The sequence below is a fragment of the Meleagris gallopavo genome, chromosome 2 (genome assembly GCF_905368555.1).
Source record: "Meleagris gallopavo chromosome 2, MGAL_WU_HG_1.1, whole genome shotgun sequence".
NCBI lineage: Eukaryota > Metazoa > Chordata > Aves > Galliformes > Phasianidae > Meleagris > Meleagris gallopavo.
In genome coordinates this window covers 51,032,842-51,045,047 of record NC_139405.1, presented here as the reverse complement: position 1 = coordinate 51,045,047, position 12,206 = coordinate 51,032,842, and the positions used below count along the sequence as shown (strand labels likewise).

The following is a 12,206-nucleotide window of genomic DNA, read 5'->3' as shown; positions in this document are numbered from 1 at the left end:
GCCCGGTTCCGTGACTAGAAGGGCGGAGGGATCCGCGGATCCGCGCCCCCGGGAAAAAAAAGAAAATAAGGGACCCCGAAATAATTGAAAACAGTGGCAACAATCTGAGGTAAAACAAAGTAATTTACTAAATATGGTATCAACAGAATTTTATAAGGAGAGAGAATGTGAAATTGATAGTGGATCGGCCTTACCACAACGCTGAGATGAGAAGCGCAGGCAGAGAAGCGCAGGCGAGAAGCGCAAGCGAAGCAGCGCAGGCAGAGAAGCGCAAGCGAAGCAGCGCAGGCAGAGAAGAGAGCATCAGGTGACCTTGCCGGGAGTTATATCTCCTCGCTGACCGCAAAGCCCCCTGGGGAAACGTAGCTGCTCTTCTCCGCTGGACAGGCACCCGGAACTTGAGCATCAGCAGTCAAACCCCCAGTACATTGCATGATGTTATGATGTGGAATACCGATAATGAAAAATCATGAAACCATGACAATTCTGTATCAACAGCCACATTAGCTGCTAAGCCCTCGCAACAAAAAAGTCTTTTCTTTTTCTTTTCTCTTCTAAACTTTCACAAAGAGTTTAATGTACAATCCCACTTTCAGAGCAGCCATAAAAAGAAGGATTTGGAGGTGACATTTGAGGAAAAATTCAACATGAGCCAGCAATGTGCACTTGCAGCCCAGAAGGGCAATTGCATCCTGGGTTGCATCAATAGAGGTGTGACCAGCAGGTCAAGGGAGGTGATTCTGTCCCTCTACTCTGCACTCATGGGACCCCATGTCGAGCACTGTGTTCATCAAACACAAAAAGGATATGGAGCCAGAGGGTCTAGAGGAGGGCCACAAAGATAATCAGAGGACTGGAGCACCTCCCCTATGAGGGAAGTAGGGGGCTGGGGCTGTTCATTGTGGAGAAGAGAAGGCTCCAGGGGGACCTTATAGTGGCCTTCCAGTACCTGGAGTGGGCATACAGGAAAACTGGGAAGGAACTTCTTATAAGGGTAGGTAGCAACAGGATGAGGGGAAATGGCTTTAAATTGGAAGAGACATTTAGACTAGATATTAGGAGGAAAATCTTTACTGGGAGAGTTGTGAGACACTGGAACAGGTCGCCCAAAGAGGCTGTGGATGACCCCTCCCTGGAAGCATTCAAAGACCAGGCTAGATGGGGCTCTGAGCAACCTGGTCTAGAGGGAGGTGTCCCTGCCCATTGCAGGGGGGTTGGAACTAGATGTTCTTAAAGGTCCCTACCAACCCAAACCATCCTATGAAAGTGATTTAAGAACATTAAGAACTGTAATAGAATATCACAAATGTAGAAATCTCTAATTTCCTCACAGTTTTTTTTTTCTCTGAATAAACATTTGAGTGAAAAGTGAAGTGTTTCTTACGAGATCATTATTTTGCCCCATTACAACTATAAATCACCACAATAGTCTGTAAAAAACCCTTTAGAAGAAATGTTAGAAATGCATTGTTCCCAGCAATATGTGCTGAATGCCCTATTCGTTAAGTTGTACCAGAGAGGCAGAGGAGGAAGAATTTTTTGGCAGAAAAGCAAGACAAAAATAACTTCTGTCCTTATTTGTTTTTCAAAAGCTCTTGTGAAGCCAACTACTTTAATGGAATTTCAGCAAGCCTGCAGGAAATGCAGTTCTGGTACGTCACACCTATAATGAGCTGCAGTTTCTGTATTTAACCTGTCTACTTGACTCATGACAGTTGTTTCCCCCGTATTCTATGGGATGACTTTCAGACCTGCCTGTTAGGTGATACAGTTTAAAGAAGGCAATATTCATTTCTGACTTTGTCCTTTTAACTTGAATATTCCACATAAAATAACCTTTTAAAAATGAATTCAGTCCGGTTTTTGATCACTCTCCATTCCAATATTCATGCTATTTCCACATATTCCCTCAGCATGCTTCATTTCCACAGCATTTTATCTCCTCACATAGCTCTACTTCACTTTATAGTCTACTAAAAAAAAAGTCAAAGGTATTATTGCCTCTCATCTTTCTTCAAAATTAGCAATAGAGTGCAGCAGATGATCTGTTTCTAAGCAGCTAGCTGAATATCTCCAATGAAATCTATATCAGAATCACAAAAAGAAATTAAGTTTTTCAAATGACATTTTTAGCCTCAAAGATGTTCTTTCTCTTCTAAACACAATTATATATTAGGAAATGTACTTAGTTGACCTCTTTGCTTTTGAAAATTCTTCCTTTAGGCTGTCAAACAAACACACTGCAAGTACAAGCGTAAGAGTATATACAGACAAATGATGTCAGAGTGCCTCCCTAAATACAGCAGCTGTACTAAGTAAACTACGTGACGATGACGTCAGAATATTACCTTCTATATGCAGCCTCCTTCCTGACATCACAACGTCTAAACCAAACACTGCAAAACCAGCTCATTGCTGAAAATGTATTTGCTGCAGCAAGATCTTTTTTGGTAGCATAATTTTGGATGAGATACAGCTCAGAAACACGGTATACAATTCATTCTGCTGCCATCTATGTCACAAAAGAAAGCAGAAGAACTTAGTGAGTCATGTTAACAGACAGAAGTACATAGAAGTGAACGTTATCACTGATGGGAAACATTAACTTTGTGAGTCAGCCTCACATATTTCATCTTCTCTTTTTTGAAAAGCATGATCTACTCTGGCAGGCATACAATGTGATTTATTTGGATTCCTAAGTAACGATACTTACGGATTAATTAAAGTGCTCAGAGACATCTTTTCACATCTCAAAAGAATCTCCCCTTCTGCTCTAAAATATACTCTTAATATCCCAGTGGAATGCACTTTTTAAAATATTTTCAGTTAATTTATTACTTATGATCCATTTTCAACGGTAAGCAAAAAAAAAATAGTGATACTCCTGATCACTGATGGGCATTGAGGAGCTGGCCAATTATGCTCAAACAGCTGCAAACATTTAAAAAAAAAAAAAAAAAGTTATATTGCATGCCTTTCTAGTGTTAATCTTTTATATAAGCAAAAGCTAAAGGGATGAATGCATACTTACACATAAAATGGAAAATATGAGACAGAAAAAAAATGGGCTACCTTTTTACTGGAGAAATAGCAGGCAGGCAATCATCTTTGCTTTTTTAAAACATGCTTTGCAGCAGAAAATGTTTGCTTACCTTTGCTTACCATTACAGCATGACCCTCCTGACTTTTCACTCAATCACAATTAGGAGTTGGCCTCCACTATGAACCTTTTTTAATCCAATTACCAACACAATTTTTAACAGTGCTTTCCAAAGGAAATCCTCTACCAGTACTTGTAATTTGACACTAGAGCAAGACAAATGTGCAGTGATAGAGCTTGGAGAGGAAAAACCTCACACTTTACAGGCATTGAAGCAGATGTTCAAGAAGTAAGGACATGGGGAGCAAAGAAATAAAAAGGAGAAAATAAGGTTGAGTATATTTTATACCCCAGCTGAAATTAATTTCTTTTTAATATGAAGTCAGATAAGAAGCTTTTAATGAAAGATATGAAGTTTTTAATATGAAACCAGATATATTTAGTTTCCATCATGTACAAGAAACTCATCTGTAACCTGAAGAGCTTGACCACATTCCTTTATTATTACAACAGGTTTAATTAGACTCCTATGAGGAAAAACAGGTCCAAGTGCCAAGAAAAAACAATCACAAGCCCTCCATTTTTAATTGCGTTAACAAATTGATATAAATCTCTATGAAAATGCATAATTAATTCCACAAGAAACACAACTAACAAAAAGCCCGCATTTATTTAAAGAGACTCGACAGACCTAGAGTTTTAAATGCTGACACACAAATCTTTCGGATTGCAGCCACCTCTTCAGATCAATCCCACATCACACTCCTCGAGCCATAAAATGGCAAGTGAACTACAAAAAGATACACTTTATGTACTGATTTAAATAAGGCAGTGCTCATGCCACTGTTGTCTTTGAGAGATTCCTTGATCAAGGACCAAGTTGTATGGAAATCAATACTGTCATCCCCTCAAGTCAAAAGCAAGGCTTACATTAAGAAGATCGTGGGAGCAAAGCTTATGCTGTTTTCCTTAATGAGTACAGATGAGGTTGGAACTGTATAATGCTTTAATATCATTAAGCTTTTGTTTTAATGCATCCTATTCATCAGTAGATTTGAAGTCTGCTTTGCAAAGTACTATTACCTTCAAAGCAATTATTGAAGTTCTCTTCCTAAAAAATGCTGTTTCCATTAAAATTCCCGTGGGCAGTATAATAGCAAGTCCTGTGCTGTTCCCAAAGTGTACCAAAACTGTACCAAAATTGAAAGTAGTGATATGAAATATTCCTTACATTACTAGCAATATTAGTTAAAGGCCTGAAGTTAAGGGCTTGCTTCTACAAATCTTTATCCATAAGAATTTCCCAATTAAAGGCAATTGGGCATTATAGAAAGGATAGGGCTGTAGGACTGCAGTCTCAAATAGTCATAATTTTTTACTGTTTAAATACAAACCTTCATAAATAAAAAATAAAAAAGTAAGAAAACAGAATTTGCCTTACAGAAATGTGGTAGGGAAAAAAAAAAAAGATAATTATCTTGAGACAGTAAAAACAGACAAAACAAAAGCAAAAAAAAAAATCCAAAATTCTTGGGCTATCACTTAACAGTATGCTTTTGGCACAGCATAAAAAAGAAGCAGATCTTTTCCAGACTACAGATAACAGACTGCAATTAGCTTTCACATGCTAAGTGGAGAACTTGAGCCATTTGGCATTACAGCATGCCAGTGTTGTCTGGACATTTTTATAATCTCAATCATACTGACGCTCACTTACCAGATTTAAGCTGAAGCTCTCCTAAGCAGCCATAAGCATCCATGAGTTTTTCATATTGTCCTTTAATTGCATCCTTTTCTTCTGGAGCTGAGAAGCAAAATGAAAGACAGCAAACCTTAATTTTTGGTTTTCATCACATTTTAAGATTGTTATAGTCTGCAGCAATCCACCCCTGTTGATCTCATTCAGAAAGCAAAACCACAGAGACCAGCCCTAAAACCTTGTGAGAGCACAGCCATTAAAAAGAGATGGGACAAAAGTGCACAGCCTTTCCACATGCCATCTCAAAAGAAAGAAGGGGGTACTTTGTCCGTCTAGAAAATATGATCATTAGTAATGCTCTAATTTTACAGTGGAGATGTTAGCAGATGCCACATCAGTTTCAGAATTCATAAAGGAATGTATAAGCACATTTGAACTTCACACTGTTCTGAACTAACAGCAAAAGAAAAACCCAAACACAACTGTCTGAACATAAGCTAAAATACAATCTATCTTTTTTGACATATAAAAAGAGATGGATTCTGTTTCCAGATTCTGGCAGTCTAATTTCTAACAGAATTGGAATTTTTTATAGGAGATAATTCAATGCAGACACACATCAGATGTTGATTTCAAGAGAAACTGCGTTTATACCTTAATAGAGTAAGAATTAGCTGTTTAAAAACAAATAAATAAGAGAATCAGATGCTGTTGCTAGACTTGTGTGTTTCTGCATTAATCGATCCCAATGGGCATAAGCATTAAGCCAGAACATGGTCAAACATGTCCCTGATACCTTAATGCAAAAATAAATTATTTCCTGAACCAGCAGGTATATATTTCCTAACGAGGAGCAAACTTAGCCTCCTGAATGAGTAAAACAGTAACCCTCAAATGCCCATTTACTTCTTCATGAAGTAAATGGATGAACAGAAACATGGCACTTTCAGAAGTTAGCTAGTACTTCAAAATCTTCTTCTACTAGTAAGCTTCAGCAATTGAAAAAAGAATCTAAAAGCTTCTGGTCTAACAAGGACAAACTGAGCTGCCTGCAATGGATGACAGAAGGAAAAGCAGCAGACTTTTCTTTATAAACCTGAAGATGCAAGGAGCTCAGAGAGAAGATGGAAAATAAATGTCCATCTCTGACATTCTGAAGTGGCAGAAAGGACACTTCCACTTGCACAATTCCTATGAATTCCTGAAGAGGCAACTCTTTTGAAGAAAATTAAAACATATTTGTCTCAGTTTTAGCATCTGTCACAAATAAAGAAGAATTGTTAATTTTTTTCTTAATTCTATTTTGCTTTCTACAAACACCTAGTAAATCATCAGAAAACAGTAAAATGTTGATACCACAAACACCAATGAAATAAAACATAAGCAATTGAAAGAATAAAGAGATTTCTTTTCGGTAATGCAAACCTCTAGGCAGCAACAGTCAAGTATTCTGTAATAGTACTTCTTAAGGGCTGGGCACCTCAAAACAAAAACCAAACAAAAAACACCAAAGAAAACTTGCGCAAAAAAATTAAAAATAAAAAAAAAGTTTAGGAATGTTTCATTTATATATATATATATATATATATATGTATATGTATATATGTATATATATGTATATCATAAAATCACAGAATCCTTAGGGTTCAAAGGGACCTTTAAAAGCCATCCAGTCCAACTCCCCTGCAATGAACAGGACACCACATCTATAACAGGTCGTCCAGTGCCTGATCCAGCCTCACCTTGAGATTCTCCAGAGACAGGGCATCAAACACCCCTTTTGGCAACCTGTTCCAGTGCCTCACCATCCCCACCGTAAGAGACTTTTTCCTGATATCTAACCTAAATCTACCCTCTTTAAGCATGAAGCCATTTCCCCCTATTCTATTGCACAGACCCTGCTAAAGAGTCTGTCCCCTTCCTTTCTGTAGCTCCCCTTTAGGTAGTGAAAGGCCGCTATTGAAAGACCACCTCAAAGCCTTCTCTTCTCTGAATGGCCCCAGCTCTTTCTAAACAGTGTTAGGCCTTCCTAAGTATTAAAGAAGAGAAAAAGAGTTTAGAAAATTGACATCTCACTTCATCTCTAGTACCTAGGAAAAAGCAGCAACAGCACGCTGGTATCTTTCTCTGAAACTTCTTCTCTGCCTCAGAACTTTGTTTTTGTTACATTTAAAAGAAAAAAGAAAAAACATAAACAAAATTCTTGCTCTAAATATTCCACCTTCAGTAAGAAAGAGGGAATGACTGAAATAAGGAGAAATTTTGATCTTAGACTGAGGCAGAACCTTACAAACTTGCAGGCAAGACACATCCTGGAAGCATTTAAGCAGCACAATACCAATGATAAGAAGCACCCAGCTCTAACACATACAGAAACCACCGAAATTTCCCAGGCAATTGCAGCAGCCATCAGCTCCTGGCATGGGACATCTCCACGTGCACAGACCTGGGCTTTGCCAACAGCAGTAGGGGAACACGCCTGCTTCTGGGCAGACAGTAGGACTGAACATTTGCCAGCATGGCAGCAGCAGTCAGGGTTTCCAAAGGAGCCACCTAAAATTGAGGAGCACCTCCAACACAAAGCTGCAGGAGGCCGCTGGGCTGTGCTGCCTCTCTTTCTCGCTAGATAACAACTTCCCCAAAACTTCTATCATATGGCAGATTCTGATACTTATTCTAGAGGATATTTAGATTCATGAAACCAAAGCAGGGACAAAATGCTTCTTCCCTGACCAGCTCCATGCACTCTGGATACAGCTCGCTCCTCAGGCCAAGAAGAAACAAACCCAGCCAACACATCTGTGCCATATGAGCACATAAGCTGGGAGGCCAGAATATTTTAGTGTGTGGAGACCAAATTTTTGTGAGGAAAAGCATCTATTTGTTACAGATACTGCAGGCTCCTATCCCATTACACTCCCTGGTGCTATACCCTGAGACGATGCCATGCTGCTTGAGACAGGGACCTGCTGTAAAAAAAAAGATACAATGAAAGGATGACCAAAGTGTGACTTTACAAGGACACTGCAGAGGGTCTGAGTCAATTTCATATCTTATTACTAGAAATAATTAATTGTAAATCTTCAACATTTCTTATTGACATCTCATCACCAAACCTGATCTTAAGACTATTGGCTAGCAATGTGAGGACACAAAAGGGTTGGAAAGCAAGCAACTAGAAAAACAAAACAACCAACGCGCTATTGGATAAAGAGCAGAGCTAAAGGGAAAAATTACTACAGAATTCTAAAGTACTGTTGATATACAGGGAGAATATAAAACACACAGAACAAGATTGAATGATATTGTAAATACTGTCTTAGTAGAAACATTTGACAGCTAGACATGTCCAGATACACAGCACATTCCTAATCAGTAACATGGCAATCATTTCCGTGTTTTCCACTTAAAGTTTTCCATGACAGAGTTTTTATTGTGTAAGAGCTTTCTAAAAGCTCTAAAATGCAGAAGCTAAAAGTGCTGTTTACTCGAAAATCTAGGATGAAGAATGGACATTTAACTACATTCTGCCCACAAGTAAAATCCTTTCTTTTTCAAGAAAGAAAGGTGGAAAATATATGTACATACATACAGTTAATAAAAGGAGGTGCTAGCTCCTTCATCAGCATAGAAGCTGATGAAATTCACCATGAAGTTGTGTTACTTGGGGAACAAGCTGACTTTCCCAAACACACAATGCATTTGTTTGGTGTTTAACAATGGCTTCAGGTAGCAGAGAGTACATCTAGTAATTATCAAACTCCTCTAAAGCTTCCCAGTAGTATTTTTTAGCAATCTATCCTTCCACTAAACATATAATTGAGTACCCACCCTTCTGCACTAATTACAACTGTGTTGTGTGTTTGTAAGAGCTTTATATAATTGCACACTGCATGCATTCCTCACCATTTTTAATACTATTTAAAAGCTTCTGATGTAAATAATATGTAAGGTTAGCACGCTAGCTGAAATTTTCAACTCTTGTGAAACAAGAGGGGCACAATAATTCAACAAAACCAAATTATAATAAATTCTATCAAGAGTGAGCTGTTTCAAAGCATAAAATATTTCAGAGCCATGCAAAAAAATGACATACTACTATCCAAGTGTGACTTCCTGCTTACAAAAGCTGCACATTTGATGTAATGTCTAGCAGGAATTGGCCAGGTGCACGCAGCTTCCTTTATTCAAGTTGTGACTCCCAGACTTCACCAGGAACCACCATGGCTGCCAGCCCTGTCGTGCCCAGAAAGCCCAGTGACTGCAGGAAGGCACCTCAGTCCAAAGTCCAACATCAAGGGCAGGGACAGTAACACCTTCAACTTTCAGGTAAAACCACGGAACGAGGTCTTCAAGAAGAAGGTAAGAGGCTGGGTTATGGATTCTGTCTCTCCTCTTAAGTCTGATTCTGGAAGTATTTAGATACCTGCTTAGCAGCGACAGAAATACTTCAGAATATACAAGTATGTAATTGCAGAACTGTTGGATTGATGTGATGGAAGCTTTATTCGTGCTTCTTCTAGTATTTTGGTGAAAGAGGTGTGAATTTTTACAAGAAAGAGCAAATATATAATTAAACAAATTTCATACACAAAAAAACGTGATAAAAAAATACACACACCGGCATCTTAACATAGAAATACATCCAGCATCTGGTGTTTTATGAGTGAAGATAAACGACATGCTTACAACTCCTGTTTTTTCTCAGACAAACCTAAAGCACTTTGTTGTATTGTCATTTACATTCATAACCTTTTGTTGCTAAAAACTTCCCGTTCGCATCCAGTTCAAGCTACACATATGTTACCCAAGCCAGGCTGTATCCTCTAACACAATATACATCATGCAATACAGGGCTGGGAAAAGGTCAGAGTTCCAGTTAACAGTCTGGATACTCAAAATTTTAAGCAATATATTCACCAGCTTTCTATAGAACAGAGTTTTTTCTGCTTGAAAACATGACAAAGTGGCAGTTTGGAGAAGTTCATCCCAGCTTTCTATATAATAGGAATCATTCTTTTCCAGTAAGGGATTATGTTTTCATACTTGTAAGTGTGGATATGGATATATTCACTCACAGCCAAGGAATGGACTCAGAAGACCATTGTACCAGCCACTCCTGTGGTCTGCAGGCAGCCAAGAACATAAAGGAGAAGTTCCTAAGTCATTTCTCTGAAGCTTGATCATTATCTTTATGTGGTTAATGTTACATATTATATATAGTCATACAAAGACACAGACAGCGCAGCCGACATCAGCAAGGCTTCTGTCAGACTCCTTCCACTACAAAAGGTTTGTTTGAATCCACAGATGGGAGAAGTTTGAACACTATTAAACTTCAGAAAATTTTATAAAACACTGTATTTTATTAAAAAAAAAAAAAGTAAGCTTTAGGAATGCAAATACAATAATGAGAGGAGTTACATAAATAATGAGGCATATGAGTAAAACAAGTCATGCTGTTGGGCTCACTGTTTCTGATAGCGTGTAGCAGACAGTAATACATTCACAGTATGTTTGCACAATTACTCGTGCTTTATTTCCACAGCCTCGCTCAATGACGTATTTGTAGACAGAATTACAAATCCAATGGCAAATGGCGAATGTGCACACAGTAGCATCTGGCCTCTCATTCCTCCCACTGCCAGACTCAGCCCCAGCTTCACCTGCGCCTGAAGCTGTGGAGGAGGCACAGAGCTTCTCCACCACCTAACTATGCCCATCTGCTTCCAGTACAGGCTCACCTCCCAGATCTCTGAGTGACAGTCTGGAGAAAAAACCTCCGGACACGTCTGCAAAGCATGCACTTTATCAGCTCTGAATTTTGTTATTTTCAAAACACTGTGGCCAGTTAGGATCCATTCTGATGGGAGCGGTAACATCTTTTAATAATGGCAATTTCAGAATCAAAGCACTTACAAAAGTTTTTAACTGTCTGTATGTCCTTTGGCCCTGCCTTTGCAAAAATACATGTTTGTGATGAATTGCTGAAGCTGAGCATTCCTATCGACATCATTTCATTTCTATAATAAAGTTAGAAAACTATATTTGCAGCTATGGCTTTAATATGCAGCTCACTTCACCTATGAAGTATTAAAACTACTGCATTAAAAGTAGTGACAGCACTTCTATCTACGTTCCCTCTCATGTAAGCAAAGGCTTCTGAACCAGTGACAATTTTTCCTGTAACACTCTTCCATGGCAGAAGCTAATTACTGATGTTCTAGTTCAGTGAACTCCTGGAGACATTCTTTCATGCTGTTAAACTCAAAGCAGAGAGTTTTACCCTCCACCCTACAGTGACATCATGAGAAAAGGAGGGAAAAAAACTATTTTCTTTAGAAGTACTGTTTGAATTTCTGCTAGAACAGAAAATTGTACGACTCTTACATCGCTTCACTATACAGAAAAAGGAGTTGCGATAGGGCAGTTAGTTTTCCCACTGTGATTTTTGATTCCTTGACCTTTACAAAAGTTTCTCAAGTTAGGCTTCATATACAGACTGAATCTGGTTATTTTATGAATTCTTGTCTTCTCAGACAGTTGAAGATCCTCATAATATTTTTCCACTACTGAAATTGAACATGCAAACACTTTTCAAGTACTAAAATTAAGAATTCTGAAAAAACATTGTCATCATAACCTTTACAATACATCAAGAGAGGAAAAAAGTGTCTTGTCTCCCATGAGATAGTATCAAAGTTTTGGTTTATATATTTGAAAGGGTTGATTCTGAGTTTGGCAGAGTTTCATGGCCTCTACTGATATCGTGCTCGTACACATATGCATTTTCCAGATTTTTTTCTTATAACATTTCTTCCTCTAGGATGATTTTCAGTCAGTTTTGCTACTTAAACTTGATAGCAGGAAAGGAAGTGACTTAACTTCTTCTAGTAAAAATTCAGATGCCACGTCTGCTTAAGAGCAAACTAGACATTTGGTAATTAAGAAAAAAAGAATAACACACAACAACTGTAATTTCCTTCCAGGCCTTCAACTGTCCATCTATAATTATTCCTTTCTACACTTGTATCAGATTAAGGCTGCTACTACAAAACTGCATGAACAACTTACAATATTTGTACAACTTACACATTTGTTTTGATTTAGAGCATGGAAGTCTGCAAAAGGCATAATCACATTACTTCTTCATCACCAAGGGCATGCAATTCTTTATATCTTCATTTCAGAAATGGAAAATCAAAGTAGCCCAAGCCTACTAGCCTTAGGTTTGTATTTATCTGAAATGTTTTGCAGCCAGTAACAACTTGAGGGCAAAACAAAACTGACCTTGTCTCTGTTGACATCTTAGCCATGGAGTTTCCTTTTTACAGTTCTTGTAAATTTACCATCACAATACCTGCTGCTGGTTTTCCCTCCTTTTCTGGTCCTTCCCTTCATAAATAG

General features: G+C 38.2%; 1 protein-coding gene across 2 annotated transcripts in view; it reads right to left on the bottom strand.

Annotated features, from left to right (window-relative positions):
• The window catches only part of SYNJ2 (synaptojanin 2), a 66,319-nt gene that overhangs the window by 51,963 nt on the left and 2,150 nt on the right, over positions 1 to 12,206 (bottom strand). For both annotated transcript variants that reach the window (XM_085217123.1, XM_085217124.1), the window contains one exon: positions 4,818 to 4,904. In XM_085217123.1, the coding sequence (XP_085073249.1) occupies positions 4,818 to 4,904 (87 nt within the window). Of the gene's footprint in view, positions 1 to 4,817; positions 4,905 to 12,206 lie in introns of those variants that run through there.